General features: G+C 46.0%; 1 protein-coding gene across 1 annotated transcript in view; it reads right to left on the reverse strand.

Moving 5' to 3' along the window:
* LOC121276825 (otogelin-like protein) overlaps positions 1-20,796 on the reverse strand; it is an 81,525-nt gene extending 60,729 nt beyond the window's left edge. The window contains exons 1-4 of the mRNA XM_041185368.1: positions 20,603-20,796; positions 17,474-17,577; positions 11,773-11,909; positions 5,641-5,773 (exon numbers count right to left, since the gene is read on the reverse strand). Of these exons, the coding sequence (XP_041041302.1) occupies positions 5,641-5,773; positions 11,773-11,909; positions 17,474-17,577; positions 20,603-20,796 (568 nt within the window). The remainder of the gene's footprint in view (positions 1-5,640; positions 5,774-11,772; positions 11,910-17,473; positions 17,578-20,602) is intronic.
* Between the last annotated feature and the right edge of the window lie 1,354 nt (positions 20,797-22,150).

Consider the following 22,150-nt stretch of genomic DNA (forward strand, 5'->3'; position numbering starts at 1 on the left):
GAACATTCCTTGTTCCAATCCTACTCCGGCCCCTTCCCACAACTCTTTCTCCGCTACATCGATGATTACTTCGGTGCTGCTTCATGCTCTCGTTGGGACCTGGAAAAATTTATTAATTTTGCTTCCAATCTCCACCCCTCCATCATTTTCACTTGGTCCATCTCTGACACTTCCCTTCCCTTCCTTGACCTCTCTGTCTCAATTTCTGGAGATAGACTGTCCACCAATATCCATTACAAACCTACCGACTCCCACAGCTACCTCGACTACAGCTCCTCACACCCCGCTTCCTGTAAGGACTCTATCCCATTCTCTCAGTTCCTTCACCTCCATTGCATCTGTTCTGATGATGCCACCTTCAAAAACAGTTCCTCTGACATGTCCTCCTTCTTCCTTAAGCAAAGTTTTCCACCCACGGTCGTTGACAGGGCCCTCAATCGTATCCGACCCATATCCCGCACATCCTCCCTCACACCTTCTCCTCCCTCCCAGAAACATGATAGGGTCCTCCTTGTCCTCATTTATCACCCCACCAGCCTCCGCATTCAAAGGATCATTCTCTGCCATTTCCGCCAACTCCAGCATGATGTCACCACCAAACACATCTTCCCTTCACCCCACCTGGCGGCATTCCGTAGGGATCGTTCCCTCCGGCACACCCTGGTCCACTCCTCCATCAACCCCTACTCCTCAACCCCCCACCTACGGCACCTCCCCATGCATATGCAAAATATGCAACACCTGCCCCTTCACTTCCTCTCTCCTCACTGTCCAAGGGGCCAAACACTCCTTTCAAGTGAAGCAGCATTTCACCTGCATTTCCCCCAACTTAGTCTATTGCATTCATTGCTCCCAATGCGGTCTCTTCTACATTGGAGAGACCAAACGCAGGCTAGGCGACCGCTTTGCAGAACACCTTCGGTCTGTCCGCAAGAATGATCCAAACCTCCCTGTCGCTTGCCATTTTAACACTCCACCCTGCTCTCTTGCCCACATGTCTGTCCTTGGCTTGCTGCATTGTTCCAGTGAAGTTCAACGCAAACTGGAGGAACAACACCTCATCTTCCGACTAGGCACTTTACAGCCTTCCGGACTGAATATTGAATTCAACAACTTTAGATATTGAACTCACTCCTCCATCCCCACCCCCTTTCTGTTTCTTCCCCCTCCCTTTTGTTCTTTCCAATAATTTATATAGATTTTTCTTATCCCACCTATTTCCATTATTTTTAAATCTATACCTTTTATGCCCTTTTAGTCTTATTTCTCCCCACTCCCACTAGAGCTAACTGTACCTTGCGCGTCCTGCTATCCATTCTTAATTAGCACATTCTTTTAGATAATTTCACCACCTTCAACAGCTCTTTGTTCTTTTGTCTGACATCTTTTGGTTATCTGCTCCCATCACTGCTTGCTTGTCCCTACAACCTCCCCCCTCACCTTAAACCAGCTTATATTTCACCCCTCTCCTATTTTTACTTAGTTTTGTTGAAGGGTCATGAGGACTCGAAACATCAACTTTGTTCTTCTCCACCGATGCTGCCAGTCCTGCTGAGTTTTTCCAGGTATTTCTGTTTTTGTTTTGGACCACCATCACAATCCCTGGGTATGTCCTGTCCCACCGGCAGGAGAGAGCCACCAGACCGAGGGCACAGTGGTGTACAGTAATAAGGAAGTTGCCCTGGGAGTCCTCAACATTGACTCTGGACCCCATGAAGTCTCATGACATCAGGTCAAACATGGGCAAGGAAACCTCCTGCTCATTACCACGTACCGCTCTCCCTCAGCTGATGAATGAGAGCTCCTTGATTTTGAACACCACTTGGAGGAAGCACTGAGGGTGGCAAGGGCACAGAATGTGCTCTGGATGGGGGACTTCAATGTCTATCACCAAGAGTGGCACAGTAAGACCACTACTGACTGAGTTGGCTGAGTCCTAAAGGACATAGCTGCTAGCCTGGGTCTGCAGCAGGTGGTGAGGGAAGCAACAAGAGGGAAAAACATTCTTGACCTCATCCTCACCAACCTGCCTGCTGCAGATGCATCTGTCCATGACAGTATCGGTAGGAGTGACCACCGCACAGTCATTGTGGAGACGAAGTCCCTCTATCGTGTTTTGTGGCACCATCACCGTGCAAAATGGGGTAGATTTCAAACAGATCCAGCAATTCAAGGCTGGGCATCCATGAGGCGCTGTGGGCCATCAGCAGCAGCAGAATTGTACTCGAACACAATCTGTAACCTCATGGCCCGGCATATCCCCCACTCTACCATTACCATCAAGCCAGGGAACCAACCCTGGTTTAATGAAGGGTGCAGGAGGGCATGCCAGGAGCAGCATCAGGTATACTAAAAATGAGGTGCCAACCTGGTGAAGCTATAACACTGGATTACTTGTGTGCCAAACAGAATAAGCAGGAAGTGATAGACAGAGCTAAGCGATCCCACAACCAATGGATCTAAGCTCTCTAGTCCTCTCTAGTCCTGCCACCAGTCGTGAATGGTGGTGGACAACTAAACAACACACTGGAGGAGGAGGAGTCTCCACAAATATCCCCATGCTCAATGATGGTGGAGCCCAGCACATCAGTGCAAAAGATAAGACTGAAGCATTTGCTACAATCTTCAGACAGAAGTGCCGAGTGGATGATCCATCTCAGCCTCCACTGGAGGTCCCCAGCATCACAGATGCCAGTCGTCAGCCAATTTAATTCACTCCAAGTGATATCAAAAAACGGCTGAAGATACTGGATAGTGCGAAGGCTATGGGCCCTGACAATATTCTGGTAATAGTACAAATGACTTGTGCTCCAGAACTTGCTGTGCCCCTAGCCAAGCTGTTCCAGTTCAGCTACAAAACTGGCATCTACCTAGCTATGTGGAAAATTGCCCAGGTATGACCTGTACACAAAAAGCAGGACAAATCGAACCTGGCCTCATCAGTCTACTCTCCATCATCAGTAAAGTAATGGAAGGGGTCATCAACAGTGCTATCAAGCAGCACTTGCTTTGCAATAACCTGCTCACTGATACCCAGTTTGGGTTTTGCCAGGACCACTCAGCTCCTGGCCTCATTACAGCCTTGGTTCAAACATGGACAAAGAGCTGAACTCCCGAGGTGAAGTGAGACATCAAGGTCACATTTGACCGAGTGTGGAATTAAGGAGCCCGAGCTAAACTGGAATCAATGGGAATCAGGGGGAAAACTCTCCATTGGTTGGAGTCATGCCTAGCACAAAGGAAGATGGTTGTGGTTGTTGGAGGTCAGTCATTTCAGTTCCAGGACATCATTGCAGGAGTTCCTCAGGGTAGTGACCATCTTCAGCTGCTTCATCAATGACCCTCCTTCCATCATAAGGCCAGAAGTGGGGATGTTCGCTGATAATTGCACAATGTTCAGCACCATTCACGACTCCTCAGACAGTGAAGCAGTCCATGTCCAAATGCAGCAAGACCTGGACAATATCCAGGCTTGGGCTGACAAGTGGCAAGTAACATTCGCAGTTCCTTGTACAAGCACACCCAAGTCTATCTGAACATCAATTTTACAACTTAAATACATTACTTTCTAAGTCATCAATGTAGACTGTATATAGCTGATGCCCCAGCACTGATCCTTGTGGCACTCTACTGATCACAGCCTGTCAACCTGAAAACAAACTGCAGTAATTATTATTTAGTGTGCAATGTAGCTTCAGGAATAATACTTTTAGGGAAGATCACATGATCTGTAGTAACCAATAAGAGAGTAGCATGGGCTATCTCAGCAGTCAGTGTAGAGATAGAGTTGGAGTTGAAAGCACACGTGCAGTTGCTGCTGAGTATATTATAAATAAACTTAATGGGCAGAAATTTCCCCCCGTTGGGAGGGGGGTTGTGCGGGTGGCGGGCGCGAACCCAATCAGGTGCGCGCCACCATTTTACGTGGGTGGGCCAATTAAAGCCCGTCCAGTGTGATGTGTGCCCAGAGCACTGTGCACTCCCTGTGCGGGTGGGGGGAATTCCCTGAGTTGGGGCCTGCGCTCATTCGCATGTGTGTGCAAAAGAACACAGAACTCTGTGCCTCAGGGAGATTCGGTTAAGGTTTAAAAGTTTAAATAAAGAAAAGAAAATATTTTAAGACATGTCCCTCAATGTCACATGAGCTGGAACATGTCAAGGAATATTAATGAAAAAATGTATTTAATTTATAAACCCTTCATGAAACCTCATCCCACCCGTGGATGAGGTTCCATGTAAAATGCGAAGGCCACCTGGGCTTTTCGCCTGCCTGTCAACCTTAAGGTTGGACGGGCAACTCAATTTATCGTTTGAATTGATATTTAAATGGCCTTAATAGGCCTTTGACAGTTCGGCAGGTGCGCACACCCCAATGCCGTGGCGTCAGGACACACACCCCAACGTTTCCACCCAAGAAATATCTGCAGATCAACTCTATCAACAATAGTAGCAACTCGGCCACCCTTACAACGTAAACCATTTATGCCTACTCTTTGCATCCTCTCCAGTAAACAACCCTGTATCCATGCCAGTATATTACCCCAGCTTCATGAGACCTTATCTTACCTATTAACTTTTCATCTTCACCTTATCGAATGTCTTTTTGAAATCCAGGTACACTACACCTTTCCCTTTATCTACCCTACTATTTCTATCGTCAAGGTAATAAATTTGTCAAACACTATTTCCCTTTTTTAAAATCATATTGACTTCATCTGATCCTACTATGATTTTCTAAGTGTATTGTTAAAACTTCTTTAATAATAGGCTCCAGCACTTTCCCAATGACTGATGTCAGGCTAACTGGTCTATTTCCTCTCTCTTTCTGCTTTCTTCAATTGCAATGTTACTTTTGCTAGCTTCCAATCTGCTGGGACTGTTCTAGAATCTAGGGGATTTTGGAAAATTATTGCCAGTGCACCCAATATCTCTGCATCTATCACTTTTAGAGTCCTGGGACATAGGCCTTCAGGTCCTGGGTGCATGGCAAGCATAAAGGGTTTGAAGGATTCATGGGGGACATGGAGATGAAATGGGTTGGTGAGGGCTGGGAAGCCTAACAACCATGTAGAGATGTTCCAGTAAATAGAGGCAGCCTTCTAACCTTCCTGCATTAGCATCCACCCACCTCCATTGTGGCCTTGGAGGCTTCAACTCCAGCTCAACCCCAACTCTGGAAGATGAAAAGTTAATGTAAAGGGGCTGACCTTCATAACTCAGGAACAAATCAGGAAATGGCCCACCTCCCACTTTCTGACTCAAAAGGGAAAATGTTGTAAGCAGATGCCTTCAACCATCTTGTAGTTTCATGGTCACCATTACTTATTCCAGTTTTTTAAAAATCCCATATCTTATTTATTTACCTGAATTTAAATTCACCAGTTGCTGCAGTTGGATTTGAACACTGATTCCTAGATCATTCATTCAGACCTCTTCATTAAAAGTTTACTTTTCATTACTGTACCCTTCTAGCAGTGTAACAAGAAAATCAGAAAGAATTCAACCTTGCTTCAAGAGCACATTCCTGCATCAAATGGGCCTTGTGCCAGACCAAGAGAGGTACTAAGAGAGATAAATAGGTTCAGGTAAACAAAGAAACATAAAAACACACAGCCTGAACTCTGAAGCAGTGGGGCTTACCTGACCCATAGACAAAGGGAAGTTCAGTTTCATTTTTTCCAAGAAAGGCACGGCCAGTTTTAGTAAGCGTTATTGATATTCCAATTGCCTTGACTGTCAGAGTGACATATTCAATACAGTTACCATTGTCAGCCTAAATAAAACAGAAAACCAGATTAGCAAAGTGTTAACTGGGTTCAGCTACTGATCTGTGGCAGTAGAATCATTGAAATGTAGAAAAATTAGGGCACACCTGATTTGTGGCCATAAAATCCAGCCACAAAACTAGAGAAAATTTGTGATATGGAAGGAGGTCAATTGGCCCATTATGTCTCTGCCAGCCAACAAGTAGCCACAACTCTTTCTCTGGTACATCGATGATTACTTCGGTGCCGCTTCATGCTCTCGTCGGGACTTGGAAAAATTTATTAATTTTGCTTCCAATCTCCACCCCTCCATCATTTTCACGTGGTCCATCTCTGACACTTCCCTTCCCTTCCTTGACCTCTCTGTCTCAATCTCTAGTGATAGACTGTCCACCAATATCCATTACAAACCCACCGACTCCCACAGCTATCTCGACTACAGCTCCTCACACCCCGCTTCCTGTAAGGACTCTATCCCATTCTCTCAGTTCCTTCGCCTCCGTCGCATCTGTTCCGATGATGCTACATTCAAAAACAGTTCCTCTGACATGTCCTCCTTCTTCCTTAACCGAGGTTTTCCACCCACGGTCGTTGACAGGGCCCTCAACCGTGTCCGGCCCATCTCCCGCGCATCCGCCCTCACGCCTTCTCCTCCCTCCCAGAAACATGATAGGGTCCCCCTTGTCCTCACTTATCACCCCACCAGCCTCCGCATTCAAAGGATCATCCTCCGCCATTTCCGCCAACTCCAGCATGATGCCACCACCAAACACATCTTCCCTTCACCCCCCTTATCGGCATTCCGTAGGGATCGCTCCCTCCGGGACACCCTGGTCCACTCCTCCATCACCCCCTACTCCTCAACCCCGCCCTATGGCACCACCCCATGCCCACGCAAAAGATGCAACACCTGCCCCTTCACTTCCTCTCTCCTCACCGTCCAAGGACCCAAACACTCCTTTCAAGTGAAGCAGCATTTCACTTGCATTTCCCCCAACTTAGTCTACTGCATTCGTTGCTCCCAATGTGGTCTCCTCTACATTGGACAGCCCAAACGTAAACTGGGCGACCGCTTTGCAGAACACCTTCGGTCTGTCCGCAAGAATGACCCAAACCTCCCTGTCGCTTGCCATTTTAACACTCCACCCTGCTCTCTTGCCCACATGTCTGTCCTTGGCTTGCTGCATTGTTCCAGTGAAGCCCAACGCAAACTGGAGGAACAACACCTCATCTTCCGACTAGGGACTTTACAGCCTTCCGGACTGAATATTGAATTCAACAACTTTAGGTCGTGAGCTCCCTCCCCCATCCCCACCCCCTTTCTGTTTCCCCCTTCCTTTTTTTTTCCAATAAATTATAAAGATTTTCCTTTTCCCACCTATTTCCATTATAAAAAAAAAATTAAAAAAAAACCCCACTAGAGCTATACCTTGAGTGCCCTACCATCCATTCTTAATTAGCACATTCGTTTAGATAATATCACCAACTTTAACTTTAACACCTATGTGTTCTATTGTACTATTGTTGTTGATATCTTTTGATGATCTGCTTCTATCACTGCTTGTTTGTCCCTACAACCACACCCCCCCCCTCCACCTCTCTCTCTCTCTCTATCTCTCCGCCCCCCACACACACACCTTAAACCAGCTTATATTTCAACTCTTTCTTGGGACTCGAACTCAAGTTCTGTCGAAGGGTCATGAGGACTCAAAACGTCAACTCTTTTGTTCTCTGCCGATGCTGCCAGACCTGCTGAGTTTTTCCAGGTAATTCTGTTTTTGTTAAGTAGCCATCCAGCCTATTCTCCAGATTTTGGCATTTCAACTACATATTCAAATACTTTTTAAAATGTGATGAAGGTTTTTGTCTCTAACGCCCTTTCAGGCCGTGAGTTCCAGTTTATCACCGCCATTCTCTAAATGAAAAAGTTCCCCTTGAGTCCCTTCTAAACCTCCAACCTCTTACCCTAAATCTATGCCCTGCAACTAAGGGGAATAGGACCTTGCTATCCACTCTACCTAGACTTCTCATAATTTTATACATTCCAGTTAGATCTCTTCTCAGCCTCTTCATTTCCAAAGGTAAAGCAATCTTAGCCTATCTAAACTTTCTTCATAACTAAAATTCTCCAGTCCAGGCAACATCTTTCTGTATCTCCTCTGTACCCTCCATAGTGCAATCATGTCTTTTTGAGAGTTATGTACACGCAGTACTCCACCTGTGGTCTAACCAGTGTTTTATACAATTCCAGCATTACCTCCCAGCTCTTATACCCAATGCCTTGGCAAATATCCCATATGCCTTCTTGACCAATTTATCTACCTGTCCAGCCACTTTCAGGGACCTGTGAACATGCATTTCTCCATACCTCAGTATCTACCATTTATTGCTCATTCCATTGCCTTACCTTCCCCAAATGCATTATCTCACACTTCTCTGAGCTGAACTCTATCTGCCACTGTTCCAACCACCTGCCCATTATTATCTTCTTGCACTCTATGGTATTCGTGGGATCTTGTCAAATTCCTTCCTGAAATTCATGTAGACTAAACCAAATGCACTGTCTTCAGTGACCCCCCTCGTTGTGATTCCAAAAAATTAAATCAAGTTAGTTAGACATGACCTTCCCTTAACTAATCCACACTGACTGTTCTTAACTAATCCATGCTGATTTCTTGATTAATCCCTGCCTTTCTAAAAAAAAATGACACTGGCTTTCAGAACTTTTTCCAATAATTTTCCCACTATCGGAGCTAGGCTGTCTGGCCTGTTATTGCTCAGGCTGTCCCTTCCTCTCATTTTAACAATGTTACAACATTAGCAGTCCTCCAGCCAGTAACCAGAGAGTATGGGAAAATTATTGTGGTGCCTCCACTATTTCTTCTCTTGCTTCTTTTGGAAGCCTGGGATAAATTTCAGCTGGGCCAAGTGACTTATCCACTTTGAACGATGTTAAACATCTTAATATCTCTTACTGTTTACCTCAACTAATATTTCACATTCCTCCTCAATTACAAGGTCAGATTTGTTCTTCACTTTTTTGAAGACAAGGGCAAAATATTCATTAAGAACCATGCCTCCTACTGCTCGGACATTGATACATCTACCATTTTCCCTGGAACTGCTATATCCACGCCAAACTTTTCTTAAGTTTCCTGCCTTGTTCTCCAAATATGCCATCCTACACATGCCTATTCCTGTTTATCAACGTGTCCAATTAAAGACTCATTACAACATTTCGAACCTATCATCCTTTTCAATGACATGGAATGCATTATCTTCCTCGAACTTTCTTCTCCAATCTTCAAGTTTTTAAAAATCTAAACATGGTGACATTTAATCACTATTACCTGGCTGACCATTTTCTTCTTCATTTCTTTCAAACTTGGTCCTACAATTTAGCCTTTCAACTTGGCTTCCCAGTTCCATCTAGGTGCAATATACTTTAATTCCAGACCTAACCACATGTCACAGGAACAAGTATTTTGCCATGTGCTGGGAGGCAAGCATCAGGTAGCACCAAATATTGGGGTGAGCTGCTACTACCAACCACATCAGTGTGTGGCAAATAGCAGGAACAGCATCCAGACATTAAGGCTATTGTAAAATAGGCAGAATCTCTTCTGACAAGGAAGCAGCCATGGACTACAGTGGGTGCGTCAGGAGGGGCAAAGTAGATGGGATGAGTCTACATACTTTACAGCACGCTGTGACATGGTGAGCAAGAATTACCAATCAATAAGTCCTATCACAACAAAATCCCTCAGTGGTGAATCAGTTGTTGGCTGTGCAGAAGGACGAAAGGTTGCAGGAGGGCATTGCCCTCAATTAATCAGGTTTGCCTGAGCATTGAAACCAGGCAATTCTCCACCAAAATACCATGGGGCCAGATGTGTAACAGCTCTCCCATTCTGAAAGACACAACAGACAGGCCCTACTATGGATGGCAAATGTAGTGCAAAGTGCAGTCAAATGCTGGAACAGAGGAGCAAAGTATTGGCCAAACTATCAAACAACATTGTTTCCTCCTCAAGCATTGTAGATTAGCCTAACAATGAATTAGCATAATGAATCAAGACAAGCAAGTGTAATTAAGGAAGAAGCACAGATAAATGACACCTGAGGTAATACAGATGAGTTTAACTCATTTCTTGGCAATTTTCTCCCTTCCCTCAAATTTGGGGTAGCCTTAACCTGACTTTTGTCCCTGGGAAATGTCTATTTAAGTTGTAATGTTCATGCAAAAGTATAGTCCCTTTCAGTGCTGGGGGAAGGTGGCTGGTGGGGGATGGGGAGGACAGACACTAGATGGTTTTGTGCTTGCAGGTGCAACTTAGGCATTTTAATAAATTGGAAGGTATGTTATACCACAATATGGGAATACCAATGTGGAGATACTGCAAAGGTTTTGGGCTCCAACTATATTCCGGCAGTAGTATTGAGGACTTGTGCCCCAGACCTTGCTGCCCCCCTAGCCAAGCTGTTCCAGTATAGCTACAACACTGGCATCTACCCAGAATTCCCAGGAATGTCCCGTACACAAAAAGCCAAATCCACCCCAACCAATTACTGCCCCATCAGTCTACTCTTGATCATCAGTAAAGTAATGGAAGGGGTCATCAACAGTACTATCATGTGGCATTTGCTTAGCAATAACCTGCTCTCTGACACTCAGTTTGGGTTCTGCCAGGGCCATTCAGCTCCTGACCTCATTATAGCCTTGGTTCAAACATGGATGAAAGAGCTGAACTCCCAAGGTGAGGTGAGAGTGACTGCCCTTGATATCAAGGCAGCATTTGACCGAGTGTGGCATCAAGGAGCCCTAGCAAAACTGGAATCAATGGGAATCAGGTAGAAACTCTCTGCTGGTTAGAGTCATACCTAGCACAAAGGAATATGGTTGTGGCTGTTGGAGGTCAGTCATCTCAGTTCCAGTTCATCACTGCAGGAGTTCCACAGCGTAGTGCTTTAGGCCCAACCATCATCAGTTGCTTCATCAATGACCTTCCTCCTATCATAAGGTCATAAGTGGGGATAATCACTGATGATTGCACAATGCTCAACACCATTCATGACTCCTCAGATACTGAAGCAGTCCATGTCGAAATGTAGCAAGGCCTGGACAATATGCAGGCTTGGGCTGACAAGTGGCAAGTAACATTCGCTCCACTGAATGAGTGCAGCTCCAACAACATGCAAGAAGCTTGACACCATCCAGGACAAAGCAGCCCACTTGATTGGCACCCCATCCACAAACATTTACTCCCTCCACCACCAACCACAGTAGCAGCAGTGTGTGTACTATCAACAAGATGCACTGCAGGGATTCACCAAGCCTCTTTAGGCAGCATCTTCCAAACCAATGACCATTATCATCTAGAAGGATAAGGGCAGCAGATAGATGGGAACACCACCACCTGGAATTTCCCCTCCAAGTCACTCACCATCCTGACTTGGAAATATATCACCGTTCCTTCACTGTCGCTGGGTCATAATCCTGGAACTCCCTCCCTAACAGCGCTGTGGGTGTACCTACACCACATGGACTGCAGCGGTTCAAGAAGGCAGCTCACCACCACCTTCTAAAGGGTAATTAGGGATGAGAAGTTTACATCCTATGAATAAATTTTAAGAAAAGGTAGTGCTGTCTTCCTAAGAGCTATCAGGAATACTTCTCAAGGGCAATTAGGGATGGGCAATAAATGCTGGCCTTCCAAGTGACACAGATATGCCATGAAAAAAAAAGTGGGTTCAAGGAACAACTGAATGTATTTCTTAAGACCAAAGATTTAGGGGAAGATAGATAGGAAGAGTTGATCTCTTTAAATGGATGGGCTTGCTTAACCTCTTTTAGCCTCTTTGTTTAGCCTTTCTCTGCTCCTAAAAATTCTTGTGTCCATTTTACAGAGAGAACTAAGATCAGGAACTATGAAATGGGATCAACACACCATTTTCCTATTGCTTTATCCTTGCAGAATTTAATTATCAGCAAAGTCACTGTTCTTACCTCTTCACACGTGTTTGTGCCAAGGGAGACAGTGAACAAGTCAGTTGTCACTAAGGTATTAATGCATCCTCCACTGAAATAATAACGAGTCCCATCAAAGGTCGTGATGTACTGACTTCCACTGACCGAACAAATCACTGAGTGGAGAGACAACAAATACATGGTCACTGATATCATACCGACTAGTTTTGCTAAAGCAAACACTGATAATATGAAATGAAACAAGAGTTCCTGGAAATATACAAGTCCACCTTTTAAAAGAAAAATGTTATAGAATAGAATAATTGGGCAGAATCTTCTATTGTGAAGTCTAAATTCGGTCACAGGAGTGGAAGTCAGTGATTTCCTCTGGAGGGCGGGACGGCTGAATGTATGTGACCTTGTCCTGTTTAGCTCATTATGATTCTATGCAGAGTATGGTGAATCTGATGCCAGGAAGTTGCCCTTCCCACCGTTACCTCATGGGGTCAAAGGTCCAGGCCCCCTATTTAAAGGACAGCCAGACAGTCACTCACTTACTGCAAGCTAGGAGCTCTGGTTTGCTCATCCAGGATGTCACAGAAACACAGACAGCATGTGGCCCTGCGGCCCAGTGATGTCTCTCTGGAAAGTCTCCTCCATTTCATCCAGGAAAGGTGGGAGGTGCTGTTTCCCTGGGGTAGCAGCAGGAGGGCCTTCCATCTGACCACTGCAGCATGGGCAGGGGTCTCAGTGGAAATTAGTGTCCACATAGTCCAGTGCAGAGACGCCCAGCAGCGCGGGAAGAGGGTGAATGATCTGCTGCATTCCACCAGGTTAACTGCACTGTCTACTGACTACAAACTAACTCTCATAAGGGCATCAGGCAGTCTAAGTGTGTGAGTGCACAGGGATGTCAGGCAGGAGTTTGCATTGCAGCACTCACCAGCATGAAACATCTGCACCGAATGTGTGCCAGCCACTTCATTGTCTCAGTCTAATATCAGTTTCAGGAATCTGCTTCTTGATCACTTACTGGATGTTGTATGTTGTATGTTCAGTTATCTAGAGTCAGATCTTCCTTGGCTTGTAGTATGTCTGAAAAGGTATTGTCAGCCACTCCTACAACAAATCTGTCTCTTATGAGTTCTGACGTAAAGTCACCATAATCACAGCCTTCAGCTAATCTGTTTAATTCATTTATAAAGGAGTCAACCAGTTCTCCAGGCTGTCGGACATATTTGTTGAATTTCACTTTCTCTAAAATTGTGTTGCTTCTTAGATCAAAATATGTATTGAATGATATCAGAACTTCATCAATTTACCTGAGAATTTGTTTATTCCTTGCCTCACAATAATATCACTGACCATCAGACCTACTGAATAAAGTAATATGCTCATTTATTCAGTTTCTGGCTTTTTATCTAATCCTGAAGCTATCATGTATCTTAAAAATCTTTTCTGCCAAAGTTCCCTATCTTGTGTTTCGTCTGGCCCTTGGATCAGTCCAAATTGGTCTGGTAATGTTGATTTGTTGTCCATAGTTGCTTTAAAGTTCAGGTGAGTACAGCTTTAAACAGCATGCAGGTTTTAAATGTGGCGCTGCAGTAGCTGCTTTTTTGAAGGATCTTTCCATGCTTGTCGTGTTTTGGCAGGCTCCTGCGCTGATGGCAGTCTGGACATCTTTTCGTCTTTAGCTTTGTGCAGCAATTTACTCAGACAACTATTCTGGGCCATTGCTATGCTATTGGAGGATTTTCAGGTATTTTACAATCTATTCCTGGCTTTGATTGAGATTTTTAAATCTTCTGCTTTTCTTTTTCTTGCAATGAACTCAGCCACCATGTGGTATGGTGCTGACTCTGAACCTAACTAGCCGCAGAGATTTCGGAAACTGGCTTTTCTGGCGTTTTTACAGCACTGAACCTTGTTAAGTTAGTCCTGGCTGAGAACTGAATTTAATGCTCATCCCTGCTAGGTCCTTTGACTGCATTCACAATTGAGCTCCACAAGATTTTTGTGGAGTCCTTGGCTGCACGGTAGAGCTTTTCTTTGACTTTTCTGCTTCCAATTCTGCAATGGAGCTTCTTCCAGGTGATCTCCCTCTGTGCCTTTGCTTCAGGTACTTTCAATCAGTTCAGAATGCTGCTACCTTTAGTTTTCCAATATTTGAATTTCTGCTCCAGCTTCTGAGGTTCTGGGTTTCTCCACTCGCTGTCACCATGCTGTACGTTGTACATTCAGTAGGGCTCATGAAGAGATTCTGAGTCTTGTATGGTTGATAATGGACTATTTATTGATAACAGATAGCTTGTACTATACCCTGTACATTTGTACATAGTAATGAGCTAACTTCATGCTTGCTTCTACACAGGTCTCTGTCCAGCCCACAGCTGATCCTATTCTCAGGTCATGTGCCTCTTTACATCATACTGTGGGCAGTACTGTTCCCAGTCCCACATTAACCTTTGCTATGCCAGATACAGATATATTACACTGGGGAGGGCTCAGCAGCTGCCAGTATGCTCCTGAACTGCTCATGCAACTATTGGGATGACAATCAATCCTTCTGTCTTTCTGCAAGACAAGAAAGCCCAGAACAAGTGCAAGTGCTCCCAGACTGGAGGTGGAATTCTGGACATTCAATAGAGTCATAGAGTCATAGATGTCTACAGCACAGAAAAAAGGCCCTTCAGCCCATCGGGTCTGCACCGGTCAAACAAGTACCTAACTATTCTAATCCCATTTTCCAGCACTAGGCCCATAGACTTGTATGCCATGGCATCACAAGTGCACATCCAAATACTTCTTAAATGTTAGGAGGGTATCTGCCTCTACCACCCTTTCAGCCAGTGAGTTCCAGATTCCCACCACCCTCACATCCCCTCTAAATCTCCCCTTACCTTAAATCTATGCCCCTGCTTGAGGGCAATTAGGCTTGGGCAACAAATGCTGGCCTAGCCAGCAATGACGGCGTCCCATGAATGAATTTCTTAAAAAAGCATCAGCTCTAACAGGCCTCTGCAGAGTCCATGCAGGAAAGAACTTTACCTTGACTGGGGTGTCCACAATGACATAGCACAGTCTCGTACTAATGCTAAGGCCATCCAGGACTGAGACTTCTAGGGGTCTCAGCATTGGAGGGTCTGGTGTGGTTGCACCTCAACAACCCATAGCGCAGGTGAAGTACTCTCAGTGACTGGACTCCAAAGTTACAGGGAAACTTCTCAACATGATAAAAATGTCAAGGGATATGGGTTTAGTGGCGATTGGCGGGTGGGGGTGGGGGGGGGGAGGGGTGGGTGGCAGGAACATGATCGTCCCTGATCAAGCTGCATGGAGGGACCAAATGGTGTTCTCATGCTGCTCCTCCTTGTGAACCCATCTAGCTGACGCTGCCTACAAGTGCCCTCTGCCAGGTCGACCACTGCCTCCCCTTCCTCTTTGGGAGCAGTGTGAGGGTGACACGAGTGCATCTCTACTGAGGTTAGATTTGAGATCGCTTCCAAGTTGCCAAGGACAAGGGCTTTGTAGAGGCATGTGTAAAATGGCAATCCCACTTACAGATTCCTGCGGTCACAGGAGAACGGAGTGCTGTTTAGCAGCAGGGCTCTGCATTTCCACATAGTTTGGCACATGCAAACCACCAACAGGGCAGACTGTAACTAGCAATTTAATTCAGCTCTCATAAATCAAGGTACATTAGGGCAAAGTATGTTATCTGTAACCATAAAGGAGCTGGGGCCCTTCCAGCCAGCAGAGGATAGAAAACCAAAATGTTAAAGAAATGTATTGGCAGCTTACTCTGCCTGGAATCTGGTAGCTATCAGCTTGTCACAGGAACAGCCCTGCTAGATGTGGGTCAGCAACAGCAGCTGCATCCCCTTCACTGTCGTCGCAGGTGACATCACAGATGGGTAAGACATGAGCGCAAAGAGCAGGGCACAGCAGACAATGATGTTCCAAGACACTTTCTGTGGTGAGTATGGAGAGCTCAGGCTGCCTGGTCCAAACATCTGAATCTCATCTTTAGGATATCAGCTCAAGTGGGGTGGGGTCATGTGCATCATTGCTCTCCTGCAGCACTCTGTCAGCCAGGTATCCCATGTCCCTGACAGCTCTGCAATTCTGAAACCTGTGGCAAGAGTGGTCAAATGTAGGCTCATGGGAACTGGGCATCACATATGAGCAGTTCAAAGGTAAGATGAATGTGAGCTGCCACTCAGGCCACAGGTGTATGCGTCCTAGGCTTGAGATTTCTGCAAATCCCAATGCTCTTGCATGGCTTTTGGATCCAGACACTTTGTGCAACCAGTCATGTGAAACACTGGAAATGCTGCACCGGTGGAATGGCGAAGAAGCTGGGTGGTAGTACATTCAATGCCACCAGCATGGGATTCCTTCCAAGTCCTTGTCCTCAGATGTAAGAAACCAATACATAACATTGCAGTATGTCTGCACTGCCTGCAATCTGGTTCTGCTCGCTTGCATGGACACTTCATCTGATCTTCCTGAGGTGGTGTCTCTTGTTATCAGGGCATTGTTGACCCTATGTTGCAGGTTAGAGTCAATACAAAGGCAGTTGCCTGGAGACCATCTAGTCATTCTTAGGCATATTCTTCCTCCATCTCAGTGTGTTATGTGCTGTCTAGAATGGCAGGTGATCCTTGTCCTCCCAGCACATCTTGCCTACCAACAGCCAATCTGACACTATTTCACTCCTCCACTACCCTGAGTTCGATGACTATTCACCTAGAAGGAAGGTCACACCAGCCCCCTCCTTCCCTCCCCATCCTCTGACTTGGCACAAAATGTGGCTCTACACCTTGTGGGATTTATGGACCCAAGTTCAACAAGCCTCCTTGTGGGTAACCATAGAAGGGAGAACACATCATGGTTGAAATCCAGTTGCCTCCTGATTATTAGGCTTTAGTTGGTCAATTATGCTGATCTTGAAAGTACCCACCTGAAAAGAGCCTGGAATTTAAGACTAATGTTCACTTTTTTTTTAAAATGGTGCTCACCTGTCAAAATTGTGTTTGCTTCTTAGGTCACATCAGAAACAACCTTTATCCCCATGTGACCCTTCCATTACCGAACCTGAGTCCATCAGAACTGAAACCTCAATCAACTATTACCTGCCAGAATTCCCTGAAGTTTCATTCAATCTTGCCTTGACCTGTTTACATGCTTATATTGATGCCAGGAAGCCCTTCCCACCGTCCTCATGGGGTCAGGTCCCCCCTATCCCAGACAGTCACTCACTTGTGCAAGCTAGGATCTGGTTTGCTCATCCAGGATGTCACAGAACAGACTACCCCTGCCCCAGTGATGTCTCTCCTCCTCCATTTCATCCAGGAAAAGGGCCTTCCATGGAAATTAGTGTCCACACCAGTTGAATGATCTCTCATTCCACCAGCACTTCTACTGACTACTGCACAGCTTCCTTTGCCAGCACTCTTGCACCGAATCCAGCCACTTCGAGTTTCAGCTATCACTTACTGGATGTTGTATGTTGATGTTCAGTTATCTTCAGATCTTCCTTGGCTTGTAGTATGTCTGAAAAGGTATTCAGCCACTCCTAAATCTGTCTCTTAAGTTCTGTCACCATAATCACAGCAGAATGTTTAATTCATTTATAAAGGAGTCCCAGTTCTCCAGGCATGTGTTGTGTTGCTTCTTAGATCAAAATATGTACTGGCCCCAGAACCATCAATTGATTCCTTGCCTCACAGTTTCAGACCTGAATGCTCATATTCAGTTTCTGGCTTTTTATCTAGTGTATCAAAAATCTTTTCTGAAAATCCGTCTATTGGTCTGGTAATGTTGATTTGTTGTCCATAGTTGCTTTAAAGTTCAGGTGAGTACAGCTTTAAACAGCATGCAGGTTTTAAATGTGGCGCTGCAGTAGCTGCTTTTTTGAAGGATCTTTCCATGCTTGTCGTGTTTTGGCAGGCTCCTGCGCTGATGGCAGTCTGGACATCTTTTCGTCTTTAGCTTTGTGCAGCAATTTACTCAGACAACTATTCTGGGCCATTGCTATGCTATTGGAGGATTTTCAGGTATTTTACAATCTATTCCTGGCTTTGATTGAGATTTTTAAATCTTCTGCTTTTCTTTTTCTTGCAATGAACTCAGCCACCATGTGGTATGGTGCTGACTCTGAACCTAACTAGCCGCAGAGATTTCGGAAACTGGCTTTTCTGGCGTTTTTACAGCACTGAACCTTGTTAAGTTAGTCCTGGCTGAGAACTGAATTTAATGCTCATCCCTGCTAGGTCCTTTGACTGCATTCACAATTGAGCTCCACAAGATTTTTGTGGAGTCCTTGGCTGCACGGTAGAGCTTTTCTTTGACTTTTCTGCTTCCAATTCTGCAATGGAGCTTCTTCCAGGTGATCTCCCTCTGTGCCTTTGCTTCAGGTACTTTCAATCAGTTCAGAATGCTGCTACCTTTAGTTTTCCAATATTTGAATTTCTGCTCCAGCTTCTGAGGTTCTGGGTTTCTCCACTCGCTGTCACCATGCTGTACGTTGTACATTCAGTAGGGCTCATGAAGAGATTCTGAGTCTTGTATGGTTGATAATGGACTATTTATTGATAACAGATAGCTTGTACTATACCCTGTACATTTGTACATAGTAATGAGCTAACTTCATGCTTGCTTCTACACAGGTCTCTGTCCAGCCCACAGCTGATCCTATTCTCAGGTCATGTGCCTCTTTACATCATACTGTGGGCAGTACTGTTCCCAGTCCCACATTAACCTTTGCTATGCCAGATACAGATATATTACACTGGGGAGGGCTCAGCAGCTGCCAGTATGCTCCTGAACTGCTCATGCAACTATTGGGATGACAATCAATCCTTCTGTCTTTCTGCAAGACAAGAAAGCCCAGAACAAGTGCAAGTGCTCCCAGACTGGAGGTGGAATTCTGGACATTCAATAGAGTCATAGAGTCATAGATGTCTACAGCACAGAAAAAAGGCCCTTCAGCCCATCGGGTCTGCACCGGTCAAACAAGTACCTAACTATTCTAATCCCATTTTCCAGCACTAGGCCCATAGACTTGTATGCCATGGCATCACAAGTGCACATCCAAATACTTCTTAAATGTTAGGAGGGTATCTGCCTCTACCACCCTTTCAGCCAGTGAGTTCCAGATTCCCACCACCCTCACATCCCCTCTAAATCTCCCCTTACCTTAAATCTATGCCCCTGCTTGAGGGCAATTAGGCTTGGGCAACAAATGCTGGCCTAGCCAGCAATGACGGCGTCCCATGAATGAATTTCTTAAAAAAGCATCAGCTCTAACAGGCCTCTGCAGAGTCCATGCAGGAAAGAACTTTACCTTGACTGGGGTGTCCACAATGACATAGCACAGTCTCGTACTAATGCTAAGGCCATCCAGGACTGAGACTTCTAGGGGTCTCAGCATTGGAGGGTCTGGTGTGGTTGCACCTCAACAACCCATAGCGCAGGTGAAGTACTCTCAGTGACTGGACTCCAAAGTTACAGGGAAACTTCTCAACATGATAAAAATGTCAAGGGATATGGGTTTAGTGGCGATTGGCGGGTGGGGGTGGGGGGGGGAGGGGTGGGTGGCAGGAACATGATCGTCCCTGATCAAGCTGCATGGAGGGACCAAATGGTGTTCTCATGCTGCTCCTCCTTGTGAACCCATCTAGCTGACGCTGCCTACAAGTGCCCTCTGCCAGGTCGACCACTGCCTCCCCTTCCTCTTTGGGAGCAGTGTGAGGGTGACACGAGTGCATCTCTACTGAGGTTAGATTTGAGATCGCTTCCAAGTTGCCAAGGACAAGGGCTTTGTAGAGGCATGTGTAAAATGGCAATCCCACTTACAGATTCCTGCGGTCACAGGAGAACGGAGTGCTGTTTAGCAGCAGGGCTCTGCATTTCCACATAGTTTGGCACATGCAAACCACCAACAGGGCAGACTGTAACTAGCAATTTAATTCAGCTCTCATAAATCAAGGTACATTAGGGCAAAGTATGTTATCTGTAACCATAAAGGAGCTGGGGCCCTTCCAGCCAGCAGAGGATAGAAAACCAAAATGTTAAAGAAATGTATTGGCAGCTTACTCTGCCTGGAATCTGGTAGCTATCAGCTTGTCACAGGACTGTTTGCTGTGTCACAGCCCTGCTATGGCCTCTGCATGTGGGTCAGCAACAGCCTGGCCCTCGTCAGCTGCATCCCCTTCACTGTCTTCTTGTCGCAGGTGACATCACAGTCCTCTATGTCTCCTTCAGGTAAGACATGCCCCCTTTGTAGCGCAAAGAGCAGGGCACAGCAGACAATGATGTTCCAAGACACTTTCTGTGGTGAGTATTGGAGAGCTCAGGCTGCCTGGTCCAAACATCTGAATCTCATCTTTAGGATATCTATCATCTGCTCAAGCATGGGGTGGGGTCATGTGCATCATTGTTGCTCTCCTCAGCAGCACTCTGTCAGCCAGGTCTTCTGGGGTATCCCATGTCCCTGAAGAGTCAGCTCTGCAATCGCTGAGGTCCTTCAAAAACCTGTGGCACCTGAGAGTGGTCAGAATGTAGGCCCCATAACAGCTCCCTGGGAACTGAGCACAAACAGGTAGGATTTGTCTTCTGTGATCACATATGAGCTGCACGTTCAAAGAGTGGAACCATATTCTATTGATGAATGTGACTAGCTGTTGCCAGGGAGTTCTCAAGGCCACAGGTGTACAGCTAATAGCGTCCTACATTATGGAAAACTTGAGATTTCTGCAAATCCCAATGCTCTTGCAACCTGGCTTTTGGGATCCAGACAGAGTTGGACAAATTTGTGCGCCCTCTTGAACAGGGCATCTGTCATCTCCCATGTGACTTGCCTTACACTGACTGGGAAATGCTGCACAAGTCCTCGGTGGAGCCCTGGAAGGAGCCACTGGCGAAGAAGCTTAGGGTGGTAGTGACATTCAATGCCACCAGCATGGGATTCCTTCCAAGTCCTTGCGGCCACAGGTTATTGTGGAGAACCTGGCAGATGTAAGAAACCACATTCCGGGACACCGCAGCCACCTCCAACATTGCCTTTCGCTCATCTGTATGTAACTGCACTGCCTGCAATAAAGCCCCTTGGTTCGGCCAATGCTCGCTGTGCAGTGGACCCTACTCGTCAGCATCCTGATCTTCCTGAGGCCTCGGTGTCTCTTGTTGCTCAGGGCATTGCTCCTCCTGACCCTGTACCAACCTGTAACAGGCCCCTGCATCTCCTCATTTGGTTGAGAGTCAATACAAAGGCAGAGTTGCCTGGAGCCTGCACCATCTAGTGGATCTGTGAATTCATTCAAGTCATAATATTAGTGAGCATATTCTTTAAAGTTTTGCCTCCATCTCAGAGGCAGCAAGCCTGTGTTAAGCCCTGTGCCTATCCTCTGTCTAGACATGGCATCCCTACCCCACCCCTTTCAGGTGAAGGACATCCTTGAAGACCAGAGATGATGTTCCTCCCATTCATACATGGTTGCACATCGAGCCATTGCTCTTTGACCAGGGTGAGGACAGCCATGTGCAAGAAGTCTCCCTCTGACACTATTTCACTTGCCTCCACTACCCTTAAGACTGTATAGTGAGACCATTACCTTGATATCATAGAAAGACTAACCAAATGAGCCCTTGTCAGCGATGACTATTCACCTGGAGAAGGAAGGTTTAGAGTCGCAGGTTTGCTGTCGTCCACCAGCATCCACCTCCTTCCCTCCCTTCATCCTCTGACAGCAGCCGATGGCAAATGGCACAAAATGAATGGCAGCTCTACACCTTGCTGGGATCTCGAAGTTATGAGACCCAAGTTGGAACAAGCCTGATGCCTTGTGGGTTTAACCATAGAAGGGAGAACACATCTGTGCATGGTTGAAATCCAGTTGCCTCCTGATTATTAGGGTGTCCCTTTAGTTGGTCAATTATGCTGATCTTGAACAGTACCCACCTGAAAAGAGCCTCCTCCCACTTCAAGGAATCACACTTACTGACTAATGTCTGCGTTATCCAGGTCATATTTTTTTAAAATGGTGCACGTCACCTGTCAAACTTGCTCCACCACTTTCTACCCTCCCTCTGTCACCCACCAACTTCCCCACATCATCCTTCACCCATCCAATATCACCATTCCTCTCCCCTCTGTCACCCTTGACCTTCCCCCCGCCCCCGTTACCTTATTACAATCCACGGTCACATTCCTTCCCTCCCCTCAGAGCTAACAACCTTTACCGTCCCCATGCCCACCCTGACCCTTCCCATTACCTGAGCCACCTGTGTAGTCCACCTCCCTGACACCAACTGCCCCCCAACACCAATGAAACCTTTACCAATCATACTATCACCCTACACCTGCCACCTTACCATAACCCACTCCCCCCTCTGACTGTGCTTATTCCCTCCT

The sequence above is a fragment of the Carcharodon carcharias genome, chromosome 4 (genome assembly GCF_017639515.1).
Source record: "Carcharodon carcharias isolate sCarCar2 chromosome 4, sCarCar2.pri, whole genome shotgun sequence".
NCBI classification, from domain to species: domain Eukaryota; kingdom Metazoa; phylum Chordata; class Chondrichthyes; order Lamniformes; family Lamnidae; genus Carcharodon; species Carcharodon carcharias.